This window comes from Amblyraja radiata, chromosome 14 (genome assembly GCF_010909765.2).
Source record: "Amblyraja radiata isolate CabotCenter1 chromosome 14, sAmbRad1.1.pri, whole genome shotgun sequence".
NCBI classification, from domain to species: Eukaryota; Metazoa; Chordata; class Chondrichthyes; order Rajiformes; family Rajidae; genus Amblyraja; species Amblyraja radiata.
Window position 1 is genome coordinate 30,724,551 of NC_045969.1, and position 22,999 is coordinate 30,747,549.

Here is a 22,999-nt window from a genome sequence, read left to right on the forward strand (position 1 = left end):
CTGCACATCCACCATTGACTGAAGAAGGGTTTCGGCCCGAAACGTCGCCTATTTCCTTCGCTCCATAGATGCTGCTGCACCCGCTGAGTTTTTCCAGCATTTTAGTGTACCTTCCACCATTGACTAGGTTGGGTCGAATGGCTCATTTGTGTGCCCTATCATTCTGTGAGTAATTTTCTTTTTTCTTTATATACGTCACAGGTTTTTGAATTTGGAGAATTTAATTATTCCAATAAAGCTTTCATTCATTCTATGTATACCTTCAGGATAATTATATATTTAGATAATACTCTAAAGCTTATTAAAGACATTATCATGTTATTAAAGATGTTATATGGGCCAAAAGCAAACAGGTGGGAATAGTGTAGATGGGTCATCTTGGTCAGCAAGGGCAAGATGGGCAGAATTGCCTGTTTTTATGGCTCGAAGCAGGTCATGTTGTCAAAGAAGGAGAATAATAAAATAGGTCGAATTACTTCAGAGATACAAGGTGGAAACAGGCCCTTCCGCACACCGAGTCCGCACCCTGTACACTAATACTATCCGACACACACTAGGGACAATGTCCAATTTTTACCCAAGTCAATTAAGCTACAAACCTGTACTTTTTTGTATTGTATTGTATTGTATTGTATTCAAATGTATTGTCATTGTCTCAGTTAGAGACAACGAAATGAATTTCCCTTACAGGCAGTATCATAAAAATAAAAATAAAAATAAATAAATAATAATAAATAATAAAACATATTAAAAATAAAATAGAATTTAAAAAAAAGCACAAACACTGAAAGTCCACGACACAACATAACACAGTGGCACCAAGGTGAGGAAGGCACCATAGTCCAGCCAGCCTCCCCTCTGGGACGTGAGAGGAAACCGGAGCACCCGCAGAAAACCCACACAGTTACAGGGAGAATGTAAAACTCCGTACAGACAGCACCCGTAGTCAGGATCGAACCTGGGTCTCTGGCGCTGTGAGGCAGCAACTCTACCGCTTGGCCACCTGGGTAAAATGGTTGCTGGCATTACCTGAAGGCTGGACACGAAGGGTTGTTCTTCCGGATTCAATGCTTCCTTGAAGAGCCCATTGATTCTGGCCGTTTGTGACCCATTCCTCCACTCTGCAATAGTAGACGCCACTATCACCTGGCGCCACGCTGCTCATGATCAGCTTATAGTTATTGCTGGAAACCTTCACACTTTGCAGTGTCGACTTGTGGGAATCGGCCGTGAGGTTCCCACGGTAACGCTGGATGTTGTTGCGATCTGTACGGAGCAGCTCTCTCCGAGATGCCTTGGGCTGCCCCTTGCTTTGGAAGAACCACGTCACGGAGAACTGAGAGCTTGCCTGCGTTTGGTTGTTGATAACGCACTCGAGTTCAAAGGCCGCATCCTCCTTGAGTGACTCAAGCCTGTCCGTGTCAACGACTTGTAGATTGGCATCTGCAGAACCGACGGAAGACAGGGTCAACAGTGGCACTTAATTTAGTCTAAATGCAATAAAAAGGAACTGCAGATGCTGGCAGGCCAAAGATAGAAACAAAATGTTGGAGTAAGTGGGGAGTGCTGGGGAGAAGGCAGGAGAATCGGTATGAGAGGGAAAGATAGATCAGCCAAAATTGAATGGCAGAGCAGGCTCGATGGGCCAAATGGCCTAACTCTGCTCCTATGACAAATGAAGTTATGAACTTAGTGAGTCAGGTAGCATTTCCATAAAATGGATAGGGGATGTTTCAGGTCGGGACCCTTCTTCAGTCTCGACCTGAAACATCGCCCAACCATTTTCTCCAGAGATGTTGCCTGAACCGCTGAATTACTCCAGCACTTTGTGTCTTTTTGAAATGACTGTATATTTAGACTTTAGAGATACAGCCTGGTCGAAGGCCCTTCTGCCCATCGACGAGTGATCACCCTGTACACTGGCACTATCCTACACACTAGGGTCAATTTTACAATTTACCAAAGCCAATTAACCTACAAACTTGGACGTCTTTGGAGCATGGGAGAAAACTGGAGCACCCGGAGAAAACCCACATGGTCACAGGGAGAATGTACAAACTCCATACACACAGCACCCTTAGTCATGATCAAACCCGGGTCTCTGGCGCTGTAAAGCATCAAATCACCCGCTGCGCCACTGTGCTGCCTCTATCTACGTGTGGTATATCTGATCTGTTAGGATGGCATGCTTGACAAATTTGTTCACTGTACCTCACTGCACCAAACAATAACAATAAACCTAAACCAAAACTTAAATCTAAATTAGTGGTGTAGGATGGAACTGCAAATGCTGGTTTACAATGAACAGAGACACAGAGCGCTGGAGTTACTCATCAGGTCAGCATCTCTGGAGAAAAGGAATATGTGAAGCATCACCAAAATCATGTCGTCCAGAGATGCTGCCTGACCCACCGAGTACCCCAGCACTTTGACACTTTTGGAGAACTTGATTTGATTTGATTTGATTTTATTAAGGACAGTGCATATTAATAAAACATTTGCATGTAATATGCAAGATTGTAGCCAGTGGCTAATTTCCATCTTTAGTCCCACACAAAAATAAACACATCCCAAACAAGGTAAAAAAACAAAAGACAATGGAGATCATCTCCCTGCTACCTTCAGGTAGAAGGTACAGGAGCCTGAAGACTGCAACAATCAGGTTCAGGAATAGCTACTTCCCCACAGCCATCAGGCTATTAAACCTGGCTCGGACAAAACTCTGATTATTAATAACCCATTATCTGTTATTTGCACTTTATCAGTTTATTTATTCATGTGTGTATATATTTATATCATGGTATATGGACACACTTATCTGTTCTGTAGTAAATGCCTACTATGTTCTGTGTGCTGAAGCAAAGCAAGAATTTAATTGTCCTATACAGGGACACATGACAATAAACTCACTTGAACTTGAGATGTAAATAATCACCTAAACCGTCACTTAAATCAGTGGCATTGGTTCCAGTCAAGAGGCGTTTGTGAGATTTGTTTACCTGGTGTATGCACTTGTACGGTGGTCACTGCCGACACGGCTTTGCCCACTTCATACCAAACATTGTTGGGGTCTAATAGCCATTCTGTGACCGCACAACAGTAATTCCCTTGATCGGTCACTTCAGCTTTCCCTATAATTAGTTTGTAAAGATCACGCAAAGTCTTCTCAACCCGCATCTTCGTCCCCTCCCGATCGCTGGCTCGCAATTCCTCGTTGTATCGAATGATGTTGTTGCGATCGATGTTCAGAAGAGTTACCTCCTTCTGCCCTTGTGGCTTTATGAAGAGCCATGAGACTGAGAACTGGGAATCATTCTGGGTTTGAGCAAAGATTTTACAATCGAGTTCAATGACGTCGCTAACCCTTTTCCATATAGTTGTGTTCCCTTGTGCGAGCTGCAAACGGCTTACTGCAGAAGTAGAAGAGAAAACATTAAAAAAAAGCGTTATTATATTTCTTTGTACCATTTAAGCATAGTGGCGCAGCTGGTAGAGCTGCTGCCTCACAGTACCAGAGACCCACGTTCAAACCTGACCTAGGGTGCTGTCTGTATGGAGTTTGCACGTTCTGCATGGGTTTCCTCCGGGTACTCCAGTTTCCTTCCCCATCCTTGCATTAAGTGATTTTTAACTTCATCTTAATTAATATATTCATGTTTTAATTCATTTACAACAGTCAGTTAGGTTTTACTTCGAATTTTCTTCAGTCAGGATTGTTCATATTTTGAATATTAGCAACTGTGAAGAAGGTTCCCGACCTAAAATGTAGCCAAACCATTCCGTCCACAGATGCTGCCTGACCCACGGAGTTACTCCAGCACTGTGTGTTTTGATCTACTATTCAACTGAATTATCGGGCAAGCGGTCCTGACTTCCCACCTACCTCACTGGAGACCCTCGGACCATCTTTAATCGAACTTTACTGGACTTCAATAGACACTAAATGCTGGAGTGACTCAGCGGGTCGGGCAGCATCTGTGGAGAAAAGCAATAGGTGACATTTCGAGTTGGAACCCTTCCAAAGACACCCTCATTCTGCGGAAGGGTTCTGACCCAAAGCGTCACCTATTCCTTTTCTCCAGAGATGCGGCCTAAACCGTTGAGTTACTCCAGCATTTTGTGTCTATTAACTGGACTAAGCATTATCTTGCACTAAACGTTATACCTTTGATCCTGTATCTGTACACTGCGGAAGGCTTGATTGTAATCCGCTGAATGGATAACGCTGAATGGATAACGCACAACAAAAAAGCTTTTCACTGTACCTCGGTACACGTGACAACAAACTAAACTAAGTAACTAAAATTTTAAACGTCCTATATTTCTTCCTTGTAGTAAAAAGAGGAAGCCAAGCTGGGACAATGTAAAGAAGAGGAGGGATGATTGCCTTACCTGGGGCCTGAACCACCACCTGCAGGATGTTTGACGTCACGCTGACTACCCTGACCCATTGATCCGGCCGTTGTCTTTTCCACAATACTGCGTCACACAGAAACTTGCCAGCTTCCAGGCTGCTGACCCTGGACACACGCAAGCGGACCGTGTTGGACGCTGTTTTAGCGACTATCATTTTCCCTTTGAAGCTCACTGCCTTGTCTCCCCACTCGATCGCAGTGTCATGGCTGAAAGTCACGAGGTGGAAGCTCTCGTCCGAATTAGCCGGCTGAAATTTCCACGTCACGTCAATTGGGAGGTGATTGATGATTAGCGGCTGGATGAAGCACTGCAGTTCAAATGTACCGTAGTATCTTGCAGTTGGCGTGCGGGTTATGGCAATGACTTTAAAGATGCTTTCTGTCAACAAATGTTTAAAAAGAGAGAAATTCATCTAAATGCGTTTCCTCCCGGTGCTCCCACATCCCAAAGTCTTCCGGTGTGTAGTTTAATTGGCCCTCTGTAAATTTCCCCTTGTGTGTAGGGTATGGATGAGAAAGTGGGATTACATAGAACTAGTGGGAAAGTGGGATAACATAGAACTGATTGGGGACAGTGATTGATGGTCAGCATGGAATCAGTCGACCGAAGGGTCTGTTTCCACGCTGCATCTCTAAACTAAACCTACGGGACAACATTTTTCCAGACATAGGGCGGTGGGTATATGGAATTAGCTGCCAGAGGAGGTAGTTGAGGCAGGTACTATAAGAAGATAGGACCGTTCGGTGAACTTTTGTAACTTTGTTGGTACCAGAAAAGTGTGCAAAACAAAGCATTTGACTGTACCTAGGTACACGTGACAATAATGTATCAGTGATCATTGAATATAAGCGATACTTGGATGGGTACATGGATAGGAAATGCTTGGAAGGATATGGGCCACACGGACTAGTGTAGATGGGACATCTTGGTCAGCGTGGGCGAGTTGGATCTATTTCCGTGCTGAATGACTCTGACTGTGCCTCTAGGCGGTAAATCCCTTGCATCAAAACAAAGTATCACAGACACTCGATGTTGAAATGCTCACCCAGAGATTTAATCGTCACTGCCTTATCACTGCTGACATAATCTCCGATTAGTTTCCAGTTTTGGTTGGGCATCGCTGTCCATTCCATCACTTTGCAAGAGTACATTCCTTCATCTGAAATCCTGGCATCATAAATGCCCAACGTAAAAGTATCGGACCCCACTCTGGCCATCCGGACTTCTCCGTGACCAACCCGCTCTTGGTAGGGCGGAGCAGTGACTTGGACACCATTCTGCTGCATCTCAATGATATCGCTCTTCACCTTGTGTTTGTCCATGAACTGCCAAATAACAGAAAGCTGCCCAGGCACTGTGGCCCCCGAACGAACGTTGCAGGCAAACTGAAGAACATCCCCTTCCAAAATGTTCGTCGCATTAATGCTGATCTCCACCTTAAGGTCGGCCTCTGTGAAGCAAGGGTGAGTTGGTGTTAATGTCGGCAGTCTATGATGCAATGTATACTTGGTAGAGGAAAAGCAAGATTTAAATCATGTTTACAAGTTGGAGGAGTAGAATTAGGCCATTTGGTCCAATAAGTCTCCTCCGCCATTCAATAACGACTAATCTATCTTTCCCTCTCAACCCAATTCTCCTACCTTCTCCCCATAACCCTCGACACCCTTACTAATCAAGAACCTGTCAATCTCCACCTTAAAAATATTAATTGACCTGGCCTCCACAGTCTTCTGTCGCAATGAATTCCACAGATTCACCATCCTCTGACTAAAGAAATTCCTCCTCATCTCCTTTCTAAAGGTACGTATTTTTATTCTGAGGCTATGGCCTCTGGTCCTAGACTCTCCCCATAGTGGAAACATCCTCTCCACATCTACTCTATCCAGGCCTTTCACTATTCCATCTGAAGAAGGGTCTCGATCCAAAACATCATCTATTCCTTTACTCCAGAGATGCTGCCTGACCCTCTGAGTTACTCCAGAATTTGTATTTATCTTTTGAATTGATAATGTTAGATAACATAATGACAAATAATAATAATGCTTTGTGGTGAAAACAAAACACTGGAGTAAATCAACGCAGCATCTCTGGAGAACATGGATAGGGTTGGGACATTTCTTCAGACTGAACTTGCCTTACCAACGATACAATATCATGCATCTATCCTACTTATAAGCCAACTCTATTTTACTCTTGATACAAGGAACTACAGATTCTGGATTCCAGGCCAAAAAAGACATAAAGTTACTCCTAACTGGGCTAGGAATGAATTGAATCCAATTCCAAAGCTTTTTCAGTCCAGTCCCACCTCCACTTCATCCATGCATCAGCTGCGATTGCAATATCGTGGAGTGCACAAATCTAATCTGGTTGTTATTGCCCAAGATTAATGCTTCATCCACCCTTTTCAATATTGTGGCTGAGCCGAGATCTTCTTACAATCAAAATGTACTATTTTATCTATCAATGTATCATACACACTAAGAATGCACAATTTAATCTATTGCTATATTATAAGCACTAATAATGCATTAACTTCATCGATTAATCGTAAAGACTAAAAATATACTATTTTATCTTTTACTGTATTGTAAATACTACAAAATGTATTTTATCTATTACTGTAACATAAACTACAAAGGTATCTTATCTATTACAATATCATAAACACTACTCTATTACTGCATTGTAAACACTGCAAAACGTTATCAATTGCTGTATCAAAAACACGACCAAATTGCAATATTTTTCCTGTTACTTTATCTTAATCATGACAAAAATAAGAAAGCTGTTCAAGTCTGTGTTCCTTACGTGGCCTTTGCACAGTGATTGCAATCTCCTCGGACCTGTTGGATGAGAACGCTCCCATTGTAACTTTCTCACTCTCCTCCACCTGGCAGTGATATCTCCCACCGTCCTCCATTTTAATCTGGTACAGTTTCAGAAAGTATTCCTTGTCGTCTTTCTTCCTGACAGCCAACTTTCCCAAATTCTCCCTCGCTCCGTATTCACCGTGGAAGGACAGGACTGCATTGGGTTCCATACGGACTATCTCATCATTGTTCAGGAACCAGACCACCGTGAAGAATCGCTCTGCAGGATTCTGAGCTTCCACCATGCAGGTAATCTCCAGTGAGCCTCCAACATTAATATTCACTTCCTTGGCTTTAATAAGAGAACGAAACTCCTTACCTGCAAATAAAGCAAGCGCAAGTTAGTGTGTTGTGTTTAGCTAGGAGGTTTAGTTTAGTTTTATTTTAGTTTAGTTTAAATGTTAGTTTAGTAATAATGTGTTTTAAAAGGGCATCAATTATATCGGTGCCCAAGAAGAGCAAGATGACGTGCCTCAATGACTATCGACCAGTGGCACTAACGTCGGTGGTGATGAAATGCTTTGAGAGGTTGATCATGGCGCAAATCAACTCCTACCTTGACAAAAACCTGGAGTTCGCTTAGCGCCACAACAGATCAACGGTGGATGCAATCTCGCTGGCCCTCCACTCCGCTCTGGACCACTTGGACAACAAAAACTCATATGTCAGGCTGTTATTTATCGACTACAGCTCGGCCTTTAATACAATCATCCCCTCCAAGCTGGTTACCAAACTCTCAGAACTGGGTCTCTGCGCATCCCTCTGCAATTGGATCCTCGACTTCCTCATTCACAGACCACAGTCTGTCTGTATTGGTGGAAATGTGTCAGCCGCGATAACAATCAGCACGGGAGCACCTCAAGGCTGCATGCTCAAGCCTGCTGAACTCACTCTATATTCATGTCTGCGTAGCCGGTCATAGTGCGAACTCCATCTTCAAGTTCACTGACGACACCACTGTTGTGGGACATATCACTGATGGAGATGAGTCAGAGTATAGAAGTGAGATCAACCGCTTGACCAAATGGTGCCAGCACAATAACCTGGCCCTCAACACCAGCAAAACCAAGGAACTAATTGTGGACTTTGGAAGGGATAGGATGGGGACCCATAGTCCCGTTTATATCAACAGGTCGATGGTGGAGAGGGTCAAGAGCTTCAAATTCCTGGGCATGCACATTTCTGAAGATCTCTCCTGGTCCGAAAACACTGATGCAATTATAAAGAAAGCACATCAGCACCTCTACTTCCTGAGAAGATTACGGGGAGTCGGTAAGTCAAGGAGGACTCTCTCGAACCTCCACAGGTGCACAGTAGAGAGCATGCTGACCGGTTGCATCGTGGCTCGGTTCGGCAACTTGAGCACCCAGGAGCAGAAAAGACTGCAAAAAGTTGTAAACACTGCCCAGTCCATCATCGGCTCTGACCTCCCTACCATCGAGGGGATCTACCACAGTCACTGCCTCAAAAAGGCTGACAGTTTCATCAAGGATCCACACCATCCTGGACACTCACTCATCTCCTCAGGTAGAAGGTACAGGAACCTGAAATCTGCAACATCCAGGTTCAGGAATGGCTACTTCCCCACAGCCATCAGGCTATTAAACTCAACTCAAACAAAACTGTTAACATTAATAGCCCATTGCACTTTATCTGATTATTTATGTATTCAATAGTATATGGTCACACTGATCTGTTCTGTATTTATTTATGCTTACTATGTTCTGTTGTGCTGAAGCAAAGCAAGAATGTCATTGAAGGTACTTTTGGAGGAAATGTGAGGAGTCAAACGTGAAGTTATTGAGGGTAAGGACCAACTCCGCTAGGCGGAGGAGAGTGTCAGTGGCCGGGGAATTTCATTGTCCTATCTGGGACACATGACAATAAACTCTCTTAAATCTTGAATCTTGAATGTTGCAAATATCTGTAATCTCTTCTTATCAAAATGTCAATATCACCTGCAGCTTGAAATTGGTGGTTATTCAAACTGAGCCAATATAGCAGATATAAAACTTATTTTTGAATGAAATTGCCTGGATAGAGTGGATGTGGAGAGGATGTTTCTATAAGTGGGAGAGTCTAGAACCAGAGGCCATAGTGTCAGAGTAAAAGGATGTACCTTTGGAAAGGAGATGAGGAGGATTTTTTTTAGTCAGTGGGTGGTGAATCTGAGGAATTCATTGCCACAGGCGGCTGTGAATGCCACCAATGGAAAATTTTAAAGCAGAGATTGACAGATTCTTGATTGGTAAGGGAATCAGGGGTTATGGGGAGAAGGCAGAAGAATGGGGTTGAGAGGGAAAGATAGATCAGCCATGACTGAATGGCAGAGTAGACTTGATGGGATGAATTGGGCAAGAGTGACCATAATATGGTTGAGTTCTTCATTAGGATGGAGAGTGACATCGTTAATTCAGAAACAAGGGTCCTGAACTTAAAGAAAGGTAACTTTGAGGGTTTGAGACGTGAATTGGCCAAGATAGACTGGCGATTGATTCTTAATGGGTTGACGGTGGATATGCAATGGAAGGCATTTAAAGACTGCATGGATGAACTACAACAAAAAAATAAATCAGGGAAGGTAGTGCATCCGTGGATAACAAGGGAAATCAGGGGTAGTATCAAAACAAAAGATGAAGCGCACAAATTAGCCAGAAAAAGCAGCCTACCAGAGGACTGGGAGAAATTCAGAGACCAGCAGAGGAGGACAAAGGGCTTAATTAGGAAAGGGAAAATAGATTATGAAAGAAAACTAGCAGGTAACATAAAAACTGACTGCAAAAGCTTTTATAGATATGTGAAGAGAAAAAGATTAGTTAAAACAAATGTAGGTCCCTTGCGGTCAGAAACGGGTGAATTGATCATGGGGAACAATGACATGGCAGACCAATTGAATAACTACTTTGGTTCTGTCTTCACTAAGGAAGACATAAATAATCTGCCGGAAATAGCAGGGGACCGGGGGTCGAGGTGGAGGAACTGAGTGAAATCCAGGCTAGCCGGGAAGTGGTGTTAGGTAAATTGAATGGATTAAAGGCCAATAAATCCCCAGGGCCAGATAAGTTGCATCCCAGAGTACTTAAGGAAGTAGCCCCAGAAATAGTGGATGCATTAGTGATAATTTTTCAAAACTCTTTAGATTCTGAAGTAGTTCCTGAGGATTGGAGGGTAGCTAATGTAACACCACTTTTTAAAAAGGGAGGGAGAGAGAAAACGGGGAATTACAGACCAGTTAGTCTAACGTCGGTAGTGGGGAAACTGCTAGAATCAGTTATTAAAGATGGGATAGCAGCACATTTGGAAAGTGGTGAAATCATTGGACAAAGTCAGCATGGATTTATGAAGGGTAAATCATGTCTGACGAATCTTATAGAATTTTTCGAGGATGTAACTAGTAGAGTGGATAAGGGAGAACCAGTGGATGTGTTATATCTGGACTTTCAGAAGGCTTTCGACAAGGTCCCACATAAGAGATTAGTATACAAACTTAAAGCACACGGTATTGGGGGTTCAGTATTGATGTGGATAGAGAACTGGCTGGCAGACAGGAAGCAAAGAGTAGGAGTAAACGGGTCCTTTTCACAATGGCAGGCAGTGACTAGTGGGGTACCGCAAGGCTCAGTTCTGGGACCCCAGCTATTTACGATATATATTAATGATTTGGACGAGGGAATTGAATGCAACATCTCCAAGTTTGCGGATGACACGAAGCTGGGGGGCAGTGTTAGCTGTGAGGAGGATGCTAGGAGGCTGCAAGGTGACTTGGATAGGCTGGGTGAGTGGGCAAATGCATGGCAGATGCAGTATAATGTGGATAAATGTGAGGTTATCCACTTTGGTGGCAAAAACAGGAAAGTAGATTATTATCTGAATGGTGGCCGATTAGGAAAGGGGGAGATGCAACGAGACCTGGGTGTCATGGTACACCAGTCATTAAAAGTAGGCATGCAGGTGCAGCAGGCAGTGAAGAAGGCGAATGGTATGTTAGCATTCATAGCAAAAGGATTTGAGTATAGGAGCAGGGAGGTTCTACTGCAGTTGTACAGGGTCTTGGTGAGACCACACCTGGAGTATTGCGTACAGTTTTGGTCTCCTAATCTGAGGAAAGACATTCTTGCCATAGAGGGAGTACAGAGAAGGTTCACCAGACTGATTCCTGGGATGTCAGGACTTTCATATGAAGAAAGACTGGATAGACTCGGTTTGTACTCGCTAGAATTTAGAAGATTGAGGGGGGGATCTTATAGAAACTTACAAAATTCTTAAGGGGTTGGACAGGCTAGATGCAGGAAGATTGTTCCCGATGTTGGGGAAGTCCAGAACAAGGGGTCACAGTTTAAGGATAAGGGGGAAATCTTTTAGTACCGAGATGAGGAAAACTTTTTTCACACAGAGAGTGGTGAATCTCTGGAATTCTCTCCCGCAGAAGATAGTTGAGCCCAGTTCATTGGCTATATTTAAGAGGGAGTTAGATGTGGCCCTTGTGGCTAAAGGGATCAGGGGGTATGGAGAGAAGGCAGGTACAGGATACTGAGTTGGATGATCAGCCATGATCATATTGAATGGCGGTGCAGGCTCGAAGGGCCGAATGGCCTACTCCTGCACCTATTTTCTATGTTTCTATGAATGGCCTAATTCTGCTCTTTTGAAATATTATAGTATTTTATAATGTCAGTATGCGCCCTCTGTGTATGTTGAAATCATGAGGGGAATAAATAGGACAGATGCACAGAGTCTTTCGCCCAGGGTAGGGGAATCATGAACTAGAGGATATAGATTTAAGGTGAAAGTCAGGGGAGAGGGAAACTGGAGGAATGAGGAGTTAAAGAACAAAAGACAGAAAGGTATGAAAAGAACAAATTAAGGACAGCAAGATGATCAAGGAAAGGTGGAGCCCACAATGGTCCATTGTTGGCGGTGAAAGAGGGGATAATGAAGGAATACGAACAGTGAAACTGGTGGGAGAACTAGGGTGGGGGAGGGACGGGGAAGAGAGGGAATGCAAGGGTTACTTAAAATAAGAGAAATCATAATTCATACCGCTGGGTTGTAAGCTGCCCAAGCAAAATATGAGGTGCCGTTCCTCTAATTTGAGTGTGGCCACACTCTGACTGCGGAGGATGCCCAGGACAGAAAGCTCAGTATGGAAATTAGAAATGGAGTTAAAATGTTTGGCAACCGGGAGATGTTTGCTGTTGACGTTTGCTGAGGCTTAATAGCAGTGATTCACACTCCATTAATATAACACTGTGTTTTATTAAAGGTCATTGTCTCCAAGTTCAACAGAAAAGCTACATTTAAACTTGCCTCCACCATAATTAACCTGCCCAATGCTATATTATCCCTTATCATCTCCTGTCACTACTATAATTATTCAGATTACCAGCAGTTCACTGGTTACCATCCAAAGGAGAAAGTCAACTGTCGGCAAGGGAAAAAAACACATAATGATTAAAGTAACTGAGTGGTTGGAATGCCTCTAGAGTGTCAGAGATCCAAGTTCGATCCCAACCTCGGGTGCTGTTTGTGTGTGGAGTTTGCACGTTCTCCCTGTGATCGCGTGGGTTTTCTCCAGGTACTCCGGTTTTCTACTACATTCCAAGGTTTGTAGGTTAATTCGCCCCCTGTAAATTTCCCCAAGTGTTTAGGGAGTGGATGAGAAAGTGGGACAACATAGAACTGGCATGAACGGCTGATTGATGGTCGGCGTGGATTCGGTGAGCCGAAGGGCCTGTTTCTATGCTGCATCTCTAAATTAAGCTAAATTGCAATTGTTTCTGGTTGCTGCAATTAGTCTTCACAATCCAAGTCTGTACAACCTCTCTGGGGGGGGGGGGGACAAAACACGGAAGGGAGAAGAGGGAGCAGAACAAATCATGGCCGGCAACAGATTATCGTAGGCAATGGGGTTCCCTGATAGCAAGATTGTCAGACAAAGGCTAGGGATAAAAACAGGCGTGAACACAAAAGTGATACATAGATGTGAACTGTGAAGCTAGTTAAAGGGCTTTTGATCTTCCTCCTAACTCTTATACTCAATATGCCTTCTTTACCACTCCATCTATTTTTGTTGCTACTTTCATTTGTGGACTTGGATCAATACCATATTTAAACACCTGCAATATATATATATATATATAATATAATATCGGTGTTTAAATATAGATACTGTACCTTCCTTTTTATACATATAATATAAAATATTTATTATATACTAGACCAAGTGGGAACCATTGGGTCCCTGTCACACGGGAGGCCTGGTCCCCCAACGCAACCCGCTCCTCCAAAGCAATATTCCACCACTCACCCGTTCCCCCAACGCAACCCGTTCCACCAACGCAATATTCCACCACTCACCCGTTACCCCAGCGCAACTCGTTCCACCAATGCAATATTCCACCACTCACCCATAGCCCCCAACTGCACAGGCGCAGCTCATTTCCCCTCATCCCCCAGCACTCCCACCCCCTCCTCTTCACCCTCCCTCTTTATAAACTTAAAAAAAAACAATTCCACTTCCCCTGCCCCTGCCCGTTACAATGACTTGGTGTCCTGTAATTTGTTACATTGTAACGGGCAGGGCCAGCGTGGAATTTGATTTTTTACAGTGAAAAGTTAAGTGAAAAGTTAAATTTTTAAAGTTTAAAATGTGAATAACTTTTAAAATATAACATCAATCTGAACGAAACTTTGCCACACCACGCCACATCACAGGACAATGGTGAGTAAGGTGGTCCAAAAATTGTAGCGCTATTGGTGTACCGCTTTGGCATAATTTCAGGATCACACTCATCACATACATGCACACACACACAGACAGACACACAGAATCATAGACATAGATACAACCAAGATGAGAGTTTCAGTAATATATATGCTAGACCAAGTGGGACCCTTTGGGTTCCTGTCACATGGGAGGCCTGGTCCCCCAATGCAAAATTCCACCACTGACCCATAGCCCCCAACTGCGCATGGTCAGCTGATGGGCATCCCTCCTCCTACCCCTATTGTCCTCCATTCTCCCTCCCCTTCACTCTCCCTCTACTTTCCCCTGTCCTCCTCCCCTCCCCCCTCCCCTCTCACCTCTCCCTCCCTCTCGCCTACCCGCAGTCACTCCCTCCCTAACTCTATAACCACTCTACCCTCCCTACCCCCTGCTCTCCCTCTATTCCCCTGGTCCCCCACTCCTCACCTCCCCCCTATTCCACTCCCCCACTCTCCTTCCTCACCTCCCCCACTGCCTCCTCTCCTTCTATTCCCCACTCCCCCCTCCTCTCCCTCTATCCCCTTCCTCTCCCCTTCCTCATCTCCCCCCTATCCCACCCCACACTCTATCTCCTCACCTCCAGTCCTTGGCCCAGGTCCCGCTCCTCTCCTTCTCCGCGGGCCAGCCCTGGTTGGCGTTCCTCCAACCCCGGGTGGCTCCCCGCGGGCCAGGAGCAGCAGCCCCCCCCCCCAGGATAATTGGGTTAGCATATGATGAGCATTTGACGACACTGGACCTGTACTCGCTGGAGTTTAGAAGGATGGGGGGGTGGGGACCTCATTGGAACTTACTGAATAGTGAAAGGTCTGGATACAGTGAGTGTGGAGAGGATGTTTCCACAAGTGGGAGAGTCTCGGACCACAGGGCACAGCCTCAGAATAAAGGACGTAGCTTCAGAAAGGAGATGAGCTGGAATTTCTTTAGCCAGAGGGTGGTGAATCTGTAGAATTCTTTGCTACAGATGGCTGTGGAGGCTGTCATTGGGTATTTTTAAGGTGGAGACTGGCAGATTCCTGATTATTACAGGGTGTCAGGGATTATGGGGAGAAGGCAGGAGAATGGGGTTAGGAGAAAGCGATAGATCAGCCATGATTGAATGGCAGAGTATGGCCTAATTCTCCTCTGAGAACCTGTGCACTTATGGACCACCATTGCTCCTTACCCAGGCTTCTGACATTGACAGTGACATTGTGCGTCCGCCTTTCAGACAGCTCCTGCCAGGATTTGTCTGGGTCTTGCATCCACTCCACACTCTGGCAGTGAAACAGCCCCTGCTCGGACCTCTGTAACTTGTGGACGGTGAGCCTGAACGAGGTGGCACCCATCTTGTCCAATCTCACGTCTCCCGACTCCTGCCGTTGCTTGTACAGCTCTCCTGCGCTCAGGATGAAATCTCGCGTTAGAGAGATGACCTGGACTTCCTGACCTCCCTTCTCCAGGTACCACGTGACGGCCACATGCGTGTGGTACAGCGTTTGTTTGGATACCTCGCAGACCAGCTCCAGCGAATCGCCTTCCACCTTATTGATGACCTGAGGCACCAATGTTGCACTCAGTGCATCTGGAATAACTAGAGAAAGACATGTCTTAGAATCACTTGAAGACATCACACCGCATATATACAAGGCACGTACAGGATCTCAGTAGTTCCCTGATAAGTTCATTAGTCATTAGGCCATTTGACCATCAAATCTACGCCGCCATTCAATCATGTCTGATCTATCTTTCCCTCTGCATCTATCCTTTCTAGGCCTTTCACTATTTGGAAAGTTTCAATGACACGTCCTTTCATCCTTCTAAACTCCAGTGAGTGCAGGCCCAGTGCCGTCAAACCCTCATCATACGTCAAGCCAATTATCCCCGTCTTATTTCTCTTGGCTCAAGACACTGATAGGCCATACGGTGTCTTGCCATTGTGTAATAGCAAGTGGATACATTTAAGGCAGAGATAGATAGATTCTTGATTAGTATGGGTGTCAGAGGTTATGGGGAGAAGGCAGGAGAATGGGGTTAGGAGGGAGAGATATGAGCCATGATTGAATGGCGGAGTAGACTTAATGGGCCGAATGGCCTAATTCTACTTCTATCATTTTTGATCTATGATAATCCTAAATTGGATAGGAATGTTGCTCTTGGGATTCTGAGTGGAAAGTGCTTGTGTGTAGGTGGTACGCAGGAATTAGGCTACGCTTGAATAAATCTGAAGCTCAAATAGTATACCAGTCTCGTTAACCTTTTCACAAATGCCCTTTAGGAAAAGAAAGCAGCTCACACCAATGTGCGTGATTCTCAGCTTTCCTCAGATTAGCTCCTTTAGTCTGTTTCAAAAAGTGTATAGAGGTTTGGGTGTTATGCTACAGTTGCACAATGGCATAAGAGCGGCAGGGATTTTATCCTGACCATGGATGATGTCTGTGTGGAGTTTGCACATACTGCCTGTAAACGTGTGGGTTTCCTCCTGGTGCTCTGGTTTCCTCACACATCCCAAAGACGTGCAGGTTTGTAGGTTAATTGGCTTCAATAAATTGCCCCTAGTGTGTAGGGAGTGGATGCAAAACTGGGATAGCATAGAACAAATGGGTGGTCGCTGGTTGGCATAGACTCGGCGGGCCAAACGGGCTGTTTCCACGCAGTATTTCTAAACTAATCACACAACATTGGTGAGGCAGCATATGGATTATATATGGTGTTTAATTCCTTCCGTTCACCCTGATGTAGGAGGTGTCATTGACCTGGAAAGAGTGCAGAGAAGATTTATGAGAATGTTGCCAGGACTTGGCAGCCTGAGTTATAGGGAGAGGTTGGGTAGGTTAGGACTTGGAGTGCAAGAGGACGAGGGGTGGTCTTATAAAGGTGTATAAAATCATGAGGGGAAATAGATAGTGTGAATACAGGGAATCTTTTACCCAGAGTAGGGGAATCAAGAACCAGCGAACATAGATTTAAGATGAGGGGAGAAAGGTTTAATGGGAACCCGAGGGGCAACTTTTTCACACAGAGGGTGGTGAGTACATGGAACAAGCTGCCGAAGGAGGTAGTTGAGGCAGGTACAAGAACAATATTTAAAAGACATTTGGGCATGTATAAGGGCAAGAAAGGTTGAGAGTGATATGGGCCAAATGTAGTCCCATCTTGGTCGGCATGTGTGAGTTGGGCCAAAGGGCCTGTTTCTGTGTTGTATAACTCTGTGACCTATGCCTACCGTCTCAGTACAGTCTCACAAATCACATAGTCATACCTGCTGACAAGAATCTATCTGCACTTCTTGTTGGATTTAAAACATTTAATAGAATTACACAATATTGCTATTCGACATACTGGTAGGTTTTGTAATAGAACGTTACAGATTGCTTCATGCTGGAAACCTGAAGATAACATTCTGATTGGGGAAAATATTGAAATATTGAGTCTGTTTTTCTCTCCACAGGTACTGCCTGACCTGTTGAGTAATACTCCCAATGCGGTCTATCCGTTATTCCATCCTGCGCTGTGTGACCTGACAGCTGAACAGAAAGTAGAGGTAACCTACCTGTTAACTTAGTGAATTCATTGTAAGATCCCCAGTATATCTCCTCCATGTTGGGAGTTTGGCACTTGTACACCCCTTCATCGCTCTTCCGCAGGTTGGTGATGTGTAGCCGCACAGACTTGCTTGTGATTCTCTCCACATAGATCTCCCCAGACTCCACTCTTTTACTGTACATGGCGTACGTGTAGTCAGGATCATGAGTGCTGATGATCTGAATGCTCCACGTAGGCTTCTCCGGGAGGGTGACAGACCACTCGAAGCTCTGCTCTTGCGACGGCTGTGTTCCCCGCACCTCACACTCAATCGTGACGTGACGCCCTTCGGCCCGATAAAGGGGCCCTTCTGGTAATATCACCTGCCTTTGAGCGATACACATCTCTGTAACCAGAAATAAACAGGTGAGGAACTACAGCTGCATGCTCTCTCGATCCCCTCACAAAATCATTCCAACACAAGCAAAACTTTATTCTAAAAAAGCAAGCCAACAACTTATCCAGAATCCATATAGATACAACTAGTTTAGTTTAGAGGTACAGCGTGGAAACAGGCCCTTAGGCCCACGGAGTCCGCAACGACCAGTGATCACCCGTGCACTAGTTCTATTCTGCACACTAGGGGCAATTTACAGACGGCCAATTAACCTACAAACCCGCACGTCTTCAGGATGTGGAAGGAAACCGGAGCAACCAGAGGAAACCCATGCGGTCTCAGGGAGAACGTGCAAACTCCACACATAGACAACACCCAAGGTCAGGATCGAACCTGGATCTCTAGTGTTGTGAGGTAGCAGATCTACCGCTGCGCCACTGTTACACAATGAATTCTAAAACAATCCCAAAAAAATGTGGAATCAATTATAAAAAGGCTTATTTAACAACTGAATATTTGCCTCATGTGCTGTGGTATTGTTGAGCAAATCCAACAAAGATAAACCTTAAAATACACAAAATGCTGGAGTAACTCAACGGGTCAGGTAGCATCTCTGGAGAAAAAGGTTGGGTGATGTTTCGGGTCAAGACCCTTCATTAGACTGAAAATAAAGGGGGAGGAACTGGAGGTAGGAAAAGGCCAGAACAAATCAGGGCCAGTAGCAGATGACCAAGGAAGGGTGGAGCCCTTTGTTGGCTGGGGAAGAGACTTCTACATGAACTAAGATAGACACAAAAAGCTGGAGTAACTCAGCGGGACAGGCAGCATCTCTGGAGAGAAGGAATGAGTGATGTTTCAGGTCGAGACCCTTCTTCAGGCTGGTTAGGGATAAGGGAAACGAGATATATAGACGATGTGGAGAGATAAAGAACAATGAATGAAAGATATGCAAAAAAGTGACGATGATAAAGGAAACAGACCCTTGTAAGCAGTTTGTAGGGTGAAAATGAGAAGCTAGTGCGACTTGGGTGGGGGAGGGATAGAGAGAGAGGGAATGCCGGGCTACGTGAAGTGAGAGAAATCAATATTCATACCACAGGGCTGTAAGTTGCCCAAGCGAAATATAAGATGCTGTTCCTCCAATTTGCATTTAGCCTCACTGACAATGGAGGAGAACGAGGACAGAAAGGTCTGTGCAGGAATGGGAAGGAGAATTAAAGTGTCAGCAACCGGGAGATCAGGTTGGTTCATGCGAGCTGATCGAAGGTGTTCCGCGAAACGATCGCCCAGTCTGCGTTTGGTCTCACCGATGTATAAGAGTCCACATCTTGAACAACCGATACAGTAGATGAGGTTGGAGGAGGTGCAAGTGAACCTCTGCCTAACCTGAAAGGACTGTCGGGGTCCCTGGACAGAGTCCAGGGAGGAGGTATAGCGACAGGTGTTGCATCTTCTGCGGTTGCAGGGGAAGGTACCTGGGTAGGGGGTGGTTTGGGTGGGAAAGGATGAGTTAACCAGGGAGCTGCGGAGGGAACAGTCTCTGCGGAAGGCGGAAAGGGGTGGAGCAGGGAAAATATGGCTAGTGGGAGTAGGGGATAGAGTCTTTGCAGGAAGCAGGGTGTGAGGAAGTGTAGTCGAGATAGTTGTGGGAGTCAGTGGGTTTGTATGTCTACATGAACTAAATCTGATCTTGTTTCTTATGAAGATAATATTTAAGACCACTATTTTGTAATAGTTACTGGTATATTAAGTAGAGTCTCTGGAAAGCCCAGAAGTGAATAGCGAGCTTCAACAAACGTCCCAGTAGCCAACCGGGAGAAAGGTAGGTAATTAAGTCAAACTGCTCATAATGATAATGTTCCTAATAACTTTGATTTCCAGTGGGATACAGACTGTGACCATCTAATGGGTATCTAATGCTGTGTTCTTGTTAAATATCCAAGCAGTTTATTTCAATTATTCTCTTCAATCTTCATCAGACACATTTGAGAAGCAGCAACACAGTTAAACTGATGCCCTGTGACACTCCTGAATGTTTTCTATGTTAATTAAATGCTAGGTGAAGGAACACCTTGGGATTGGTCTCGGGTATTGAAAGATGTTGGTAAAGAAGGCATATGGTATGTTCGCCTTCAGCGGTCGAGGCATTGAGTATAAGAGTCAGGAAATTATGATGCAGCTTTAGTTTTGTTTAGAGATACAGCGCGGAAACAGGCTCTTCAGCCCTACACGGAGTCTGCGCCAACCAGCGATCACCCCATACACGAGCATTATCCTACACACTAGGGGCAATTTACCATTTTTAGCATTTTAAAAATATTTAGGTATGTACATTGCAGGTTTAGAGAGATATGGGCCAAATGCAGGCATGTGGGGCAAGCTTAGATGGGTCATATTGGTCAGCATGGGCAGGTTGGGCTGAAGGGCCTGTTCCGTGCTGCATGTCTCTGACTCTCATAAGCAATTGGATGGCTGCAGAGATGGATGCAAGTTTGCTTAATTTGATATTATCTTTATTCATTGTAATATACTCAATAATCTAATACGTTAGTGGAACGGGAAGTGGCTTCCGAATGTCATTTTGATCAAGTGCTAAACCTCAGCTGCAAGACTTTTGTGACCTCAACCCTCCCGATATCAGCAGAATAATAGGGGAAACTCGACACCTGACCTCAAACTCAGACAGACCTCGATTTTAAGTCTAAAGAGTTCAAACTTCAATTTAACTTTGTAAAGGTTATCAGTAACATGTATTTGATGCCTCCATGTGTCTTGAGACCCTGTTTCCAGGAGGGAAAGTTCGGGTCCATATGTAAATAAAACAAGCAGCAAATAAAACGCCGCCAAAAATGTTCGGCATAGTGACGCAGCGGTAGACATCATGTTCAATCCTGACAATGGGTGCTGTCTGTACGGAGTTTGTACCTTCTCCCCATGACCACATGGGTTTTCTTCGGGTGCTCTGGTTTCCCCCACCCCTCCTCCAAAGAGGTGCAGGTTTGTAGGTTAATTGGTTTCTGTAAGCTGTAAATTGTCCCTAGTGTGCAAGGTAGTGCTAGTACACAGGGTGATCGCTGGTCAACGGCGAGTCATAAGGTCACAAGAAATAGAATTAGGCCAATCTGCCCATCAAGTCTACTCCACCATTCAATCATGGCTGATCTATCTCTCCCTCCTAATCCCAGCAGGTGGCAGAGGCCAGAACTCTGAACAAACTGGGTTCAACAATGACCAACCCCACTCACCCACTCCATGCCCTGAAGGTGATCAAGAGCAGCATCTTCAGTCAGAGACTGATTGCACCAATGTGCAAAACTGAGAGACATAGGAAGTCTTGTATACCAGCTGCTATAAGGTTATATAATGCGCATAAATAACTGCACTTTTTTTTTTTTTTTTTTCATTCATTGTATTTTAACTTGTATTTTAACTTGTTAAGTATGGAAGCTATTTGAGGAAATGTGTGGTGTTATGTCTGTCTTGAAGCTGTCGTGGCACTGTAATTTCCTGTAAAGGATTATTAAAGGTATAATCAATCAATTCTCCTGCCTTCTCCCCATAACCTCCGATAACCTCTGTGTCGGTGGGCCGTAGGGCCTGTTTCCCCGCTGTATCTCTAAAATCTAGAGTCTAAAACAAATTGTGATATTTTGGTAAAAACACAAACTGCTAAAGGATCTCTGGGAACTAACATTGTGTTTGATTCACAATTCCAGCATCTGCAATTCCTTGTGTCTCCATTTGACACACTAAACTTGAAACTAAACAATCTATTCCTAAAAGTTAAGATAAAAATTTCTATCATCTTCTCCTAATATATATTGTCGCCTGTACTTCCTCATTGTAAACATTTCATAATTTTCTTTGAGCGATTGTTTAGTTTAGATATACAGGCCCTTTGACCCACCGAGTAAAGGCCGATAAATCCCCAGGGCCAGATAGGCTGCATCCCAGAGTACATAAGGAAGTAGCCCCAGAAATAGTGGATGCATTAGTGATAATTTTTCAAAACTCTTTAGATTCTGGAGTAGTTCCTGAGGATTGGAGGGTAGCTAATGTAACACCACTTTTTAAAAAGGGAGGGAGAGAGAAAACGGGGAATTACAGACCAGTTAGTCTAACGTCGGTAGTGGGGAAACTGCTAGAGTCAGTTATTAAAGATGGGATAGCAGCACATTTGGAAAGTGGTGAAATCATTGGACAAAGTCAGCATGGATTTATGAAGGGTAAATCATGTCTGACGAATCTTATAGAATTTTTCGAGGATGTAACTAGTAGAGTGGATAAGGGAGAACGAGTAGATGTGTTATATCTAGACTTTCAGAAGGCTTTCGACAAGGTCCCACATATGAGATTAGTATACAAACTTAAAGCACACGGTATTGGGGTTTCAGTATTGATATGGATAGAGAACTGGCTGGCAGACAGGAAGCAAAGAGTAGGAGTAAACGGGTCCTTTTCACAATGGCAGGCAGTGACTAGTGGGGTACCGCAAGGCTCAGTGCTGGGACCCCAGCTATTTACAATATATGTTAATGATTTGGACGAGGGAATTGAATGCAACATCTCCAAGTTTGCGGATGACACGAAGCTGGGGGGCAGTGTTAGCTGTGAGGAGGATGCTAGGAGGCTCCAAGGTGACTTGGATAGGCTGGGTGAGTGGGCAAATGCATGGCAGATGCAGTATAATGTGGATAAATGTGAGGTTATCCACTTTGGTGACAAAAACAGGAAATTAGACTATTATCTGAATGGTGGCCGATTAGGAAAAGGAGAGATGCAACGAGACCTGGGTGTCATGGTACACCAGTCATTGAAAGTAGGCATGCAGGTGCAGCAGGCAGTGAAGAAAGCGAATGGTATGTTAGCATTCATGGCAAAAGGATTTGAGTATAGGAGCAGGGAGGTTCTACTGCAGTTGTACAGGGTCTTGGTGAGGCCACACCTGGAGTATTGCGTACAGTTTTGGTCTCCTAATCTGAGGAAAGACATTCTTGCCATAGAGGGAGTACAGAGAAGGTTCGCCAGACTGATTCCTGGGATGTC

The 22,999-nt window shown here is 44.5% G+C and overlaps 1 protein-coding gene across 1 annotated transcript in view; it reads right to left on the reverse strand.

Annotated features, from left to right (window-relative positions):
- The window catches only part of LOC116980604 (immunoglobulin superfamily member 3-like), a 35,906-nt gene that overhangs the window by 5,188 nt on the left and 7,719 nt on the right, over positions 1-22,999 (reverse strand). Inside the window, exons 2-8 of the mRNA XM_033032996.1 lie at positions 17,585-17,962; positions 15,218-15,625; positions 7,228-7,608; positions 5,462-5,866; positions 4,393-4,794; positions 3,000-3,410; positions 1,030-1,443 (exon numbers count right to left, since the gene is read on the reverse strand). Of these exons, the coding sequence (XP_032888887.1) occupies positions 1,030-1,443; positions 3,000-3,410; positions 4,393-4,794; positions 5,462-5,866; positions 7,228-7,608; positions 15,218-15,625; positions 17,585-17,962 (2,799 nt within the window). The remainder of the gene's footprint in view (positions 1-1,029; positions 1,444-2,999; positions 3,411-4,392; positions 4,795-5,461; positions 5,867-7,227; positions 7,609-15,217; positions 15,626-17,584; positions 17,963-22,999) is intronic.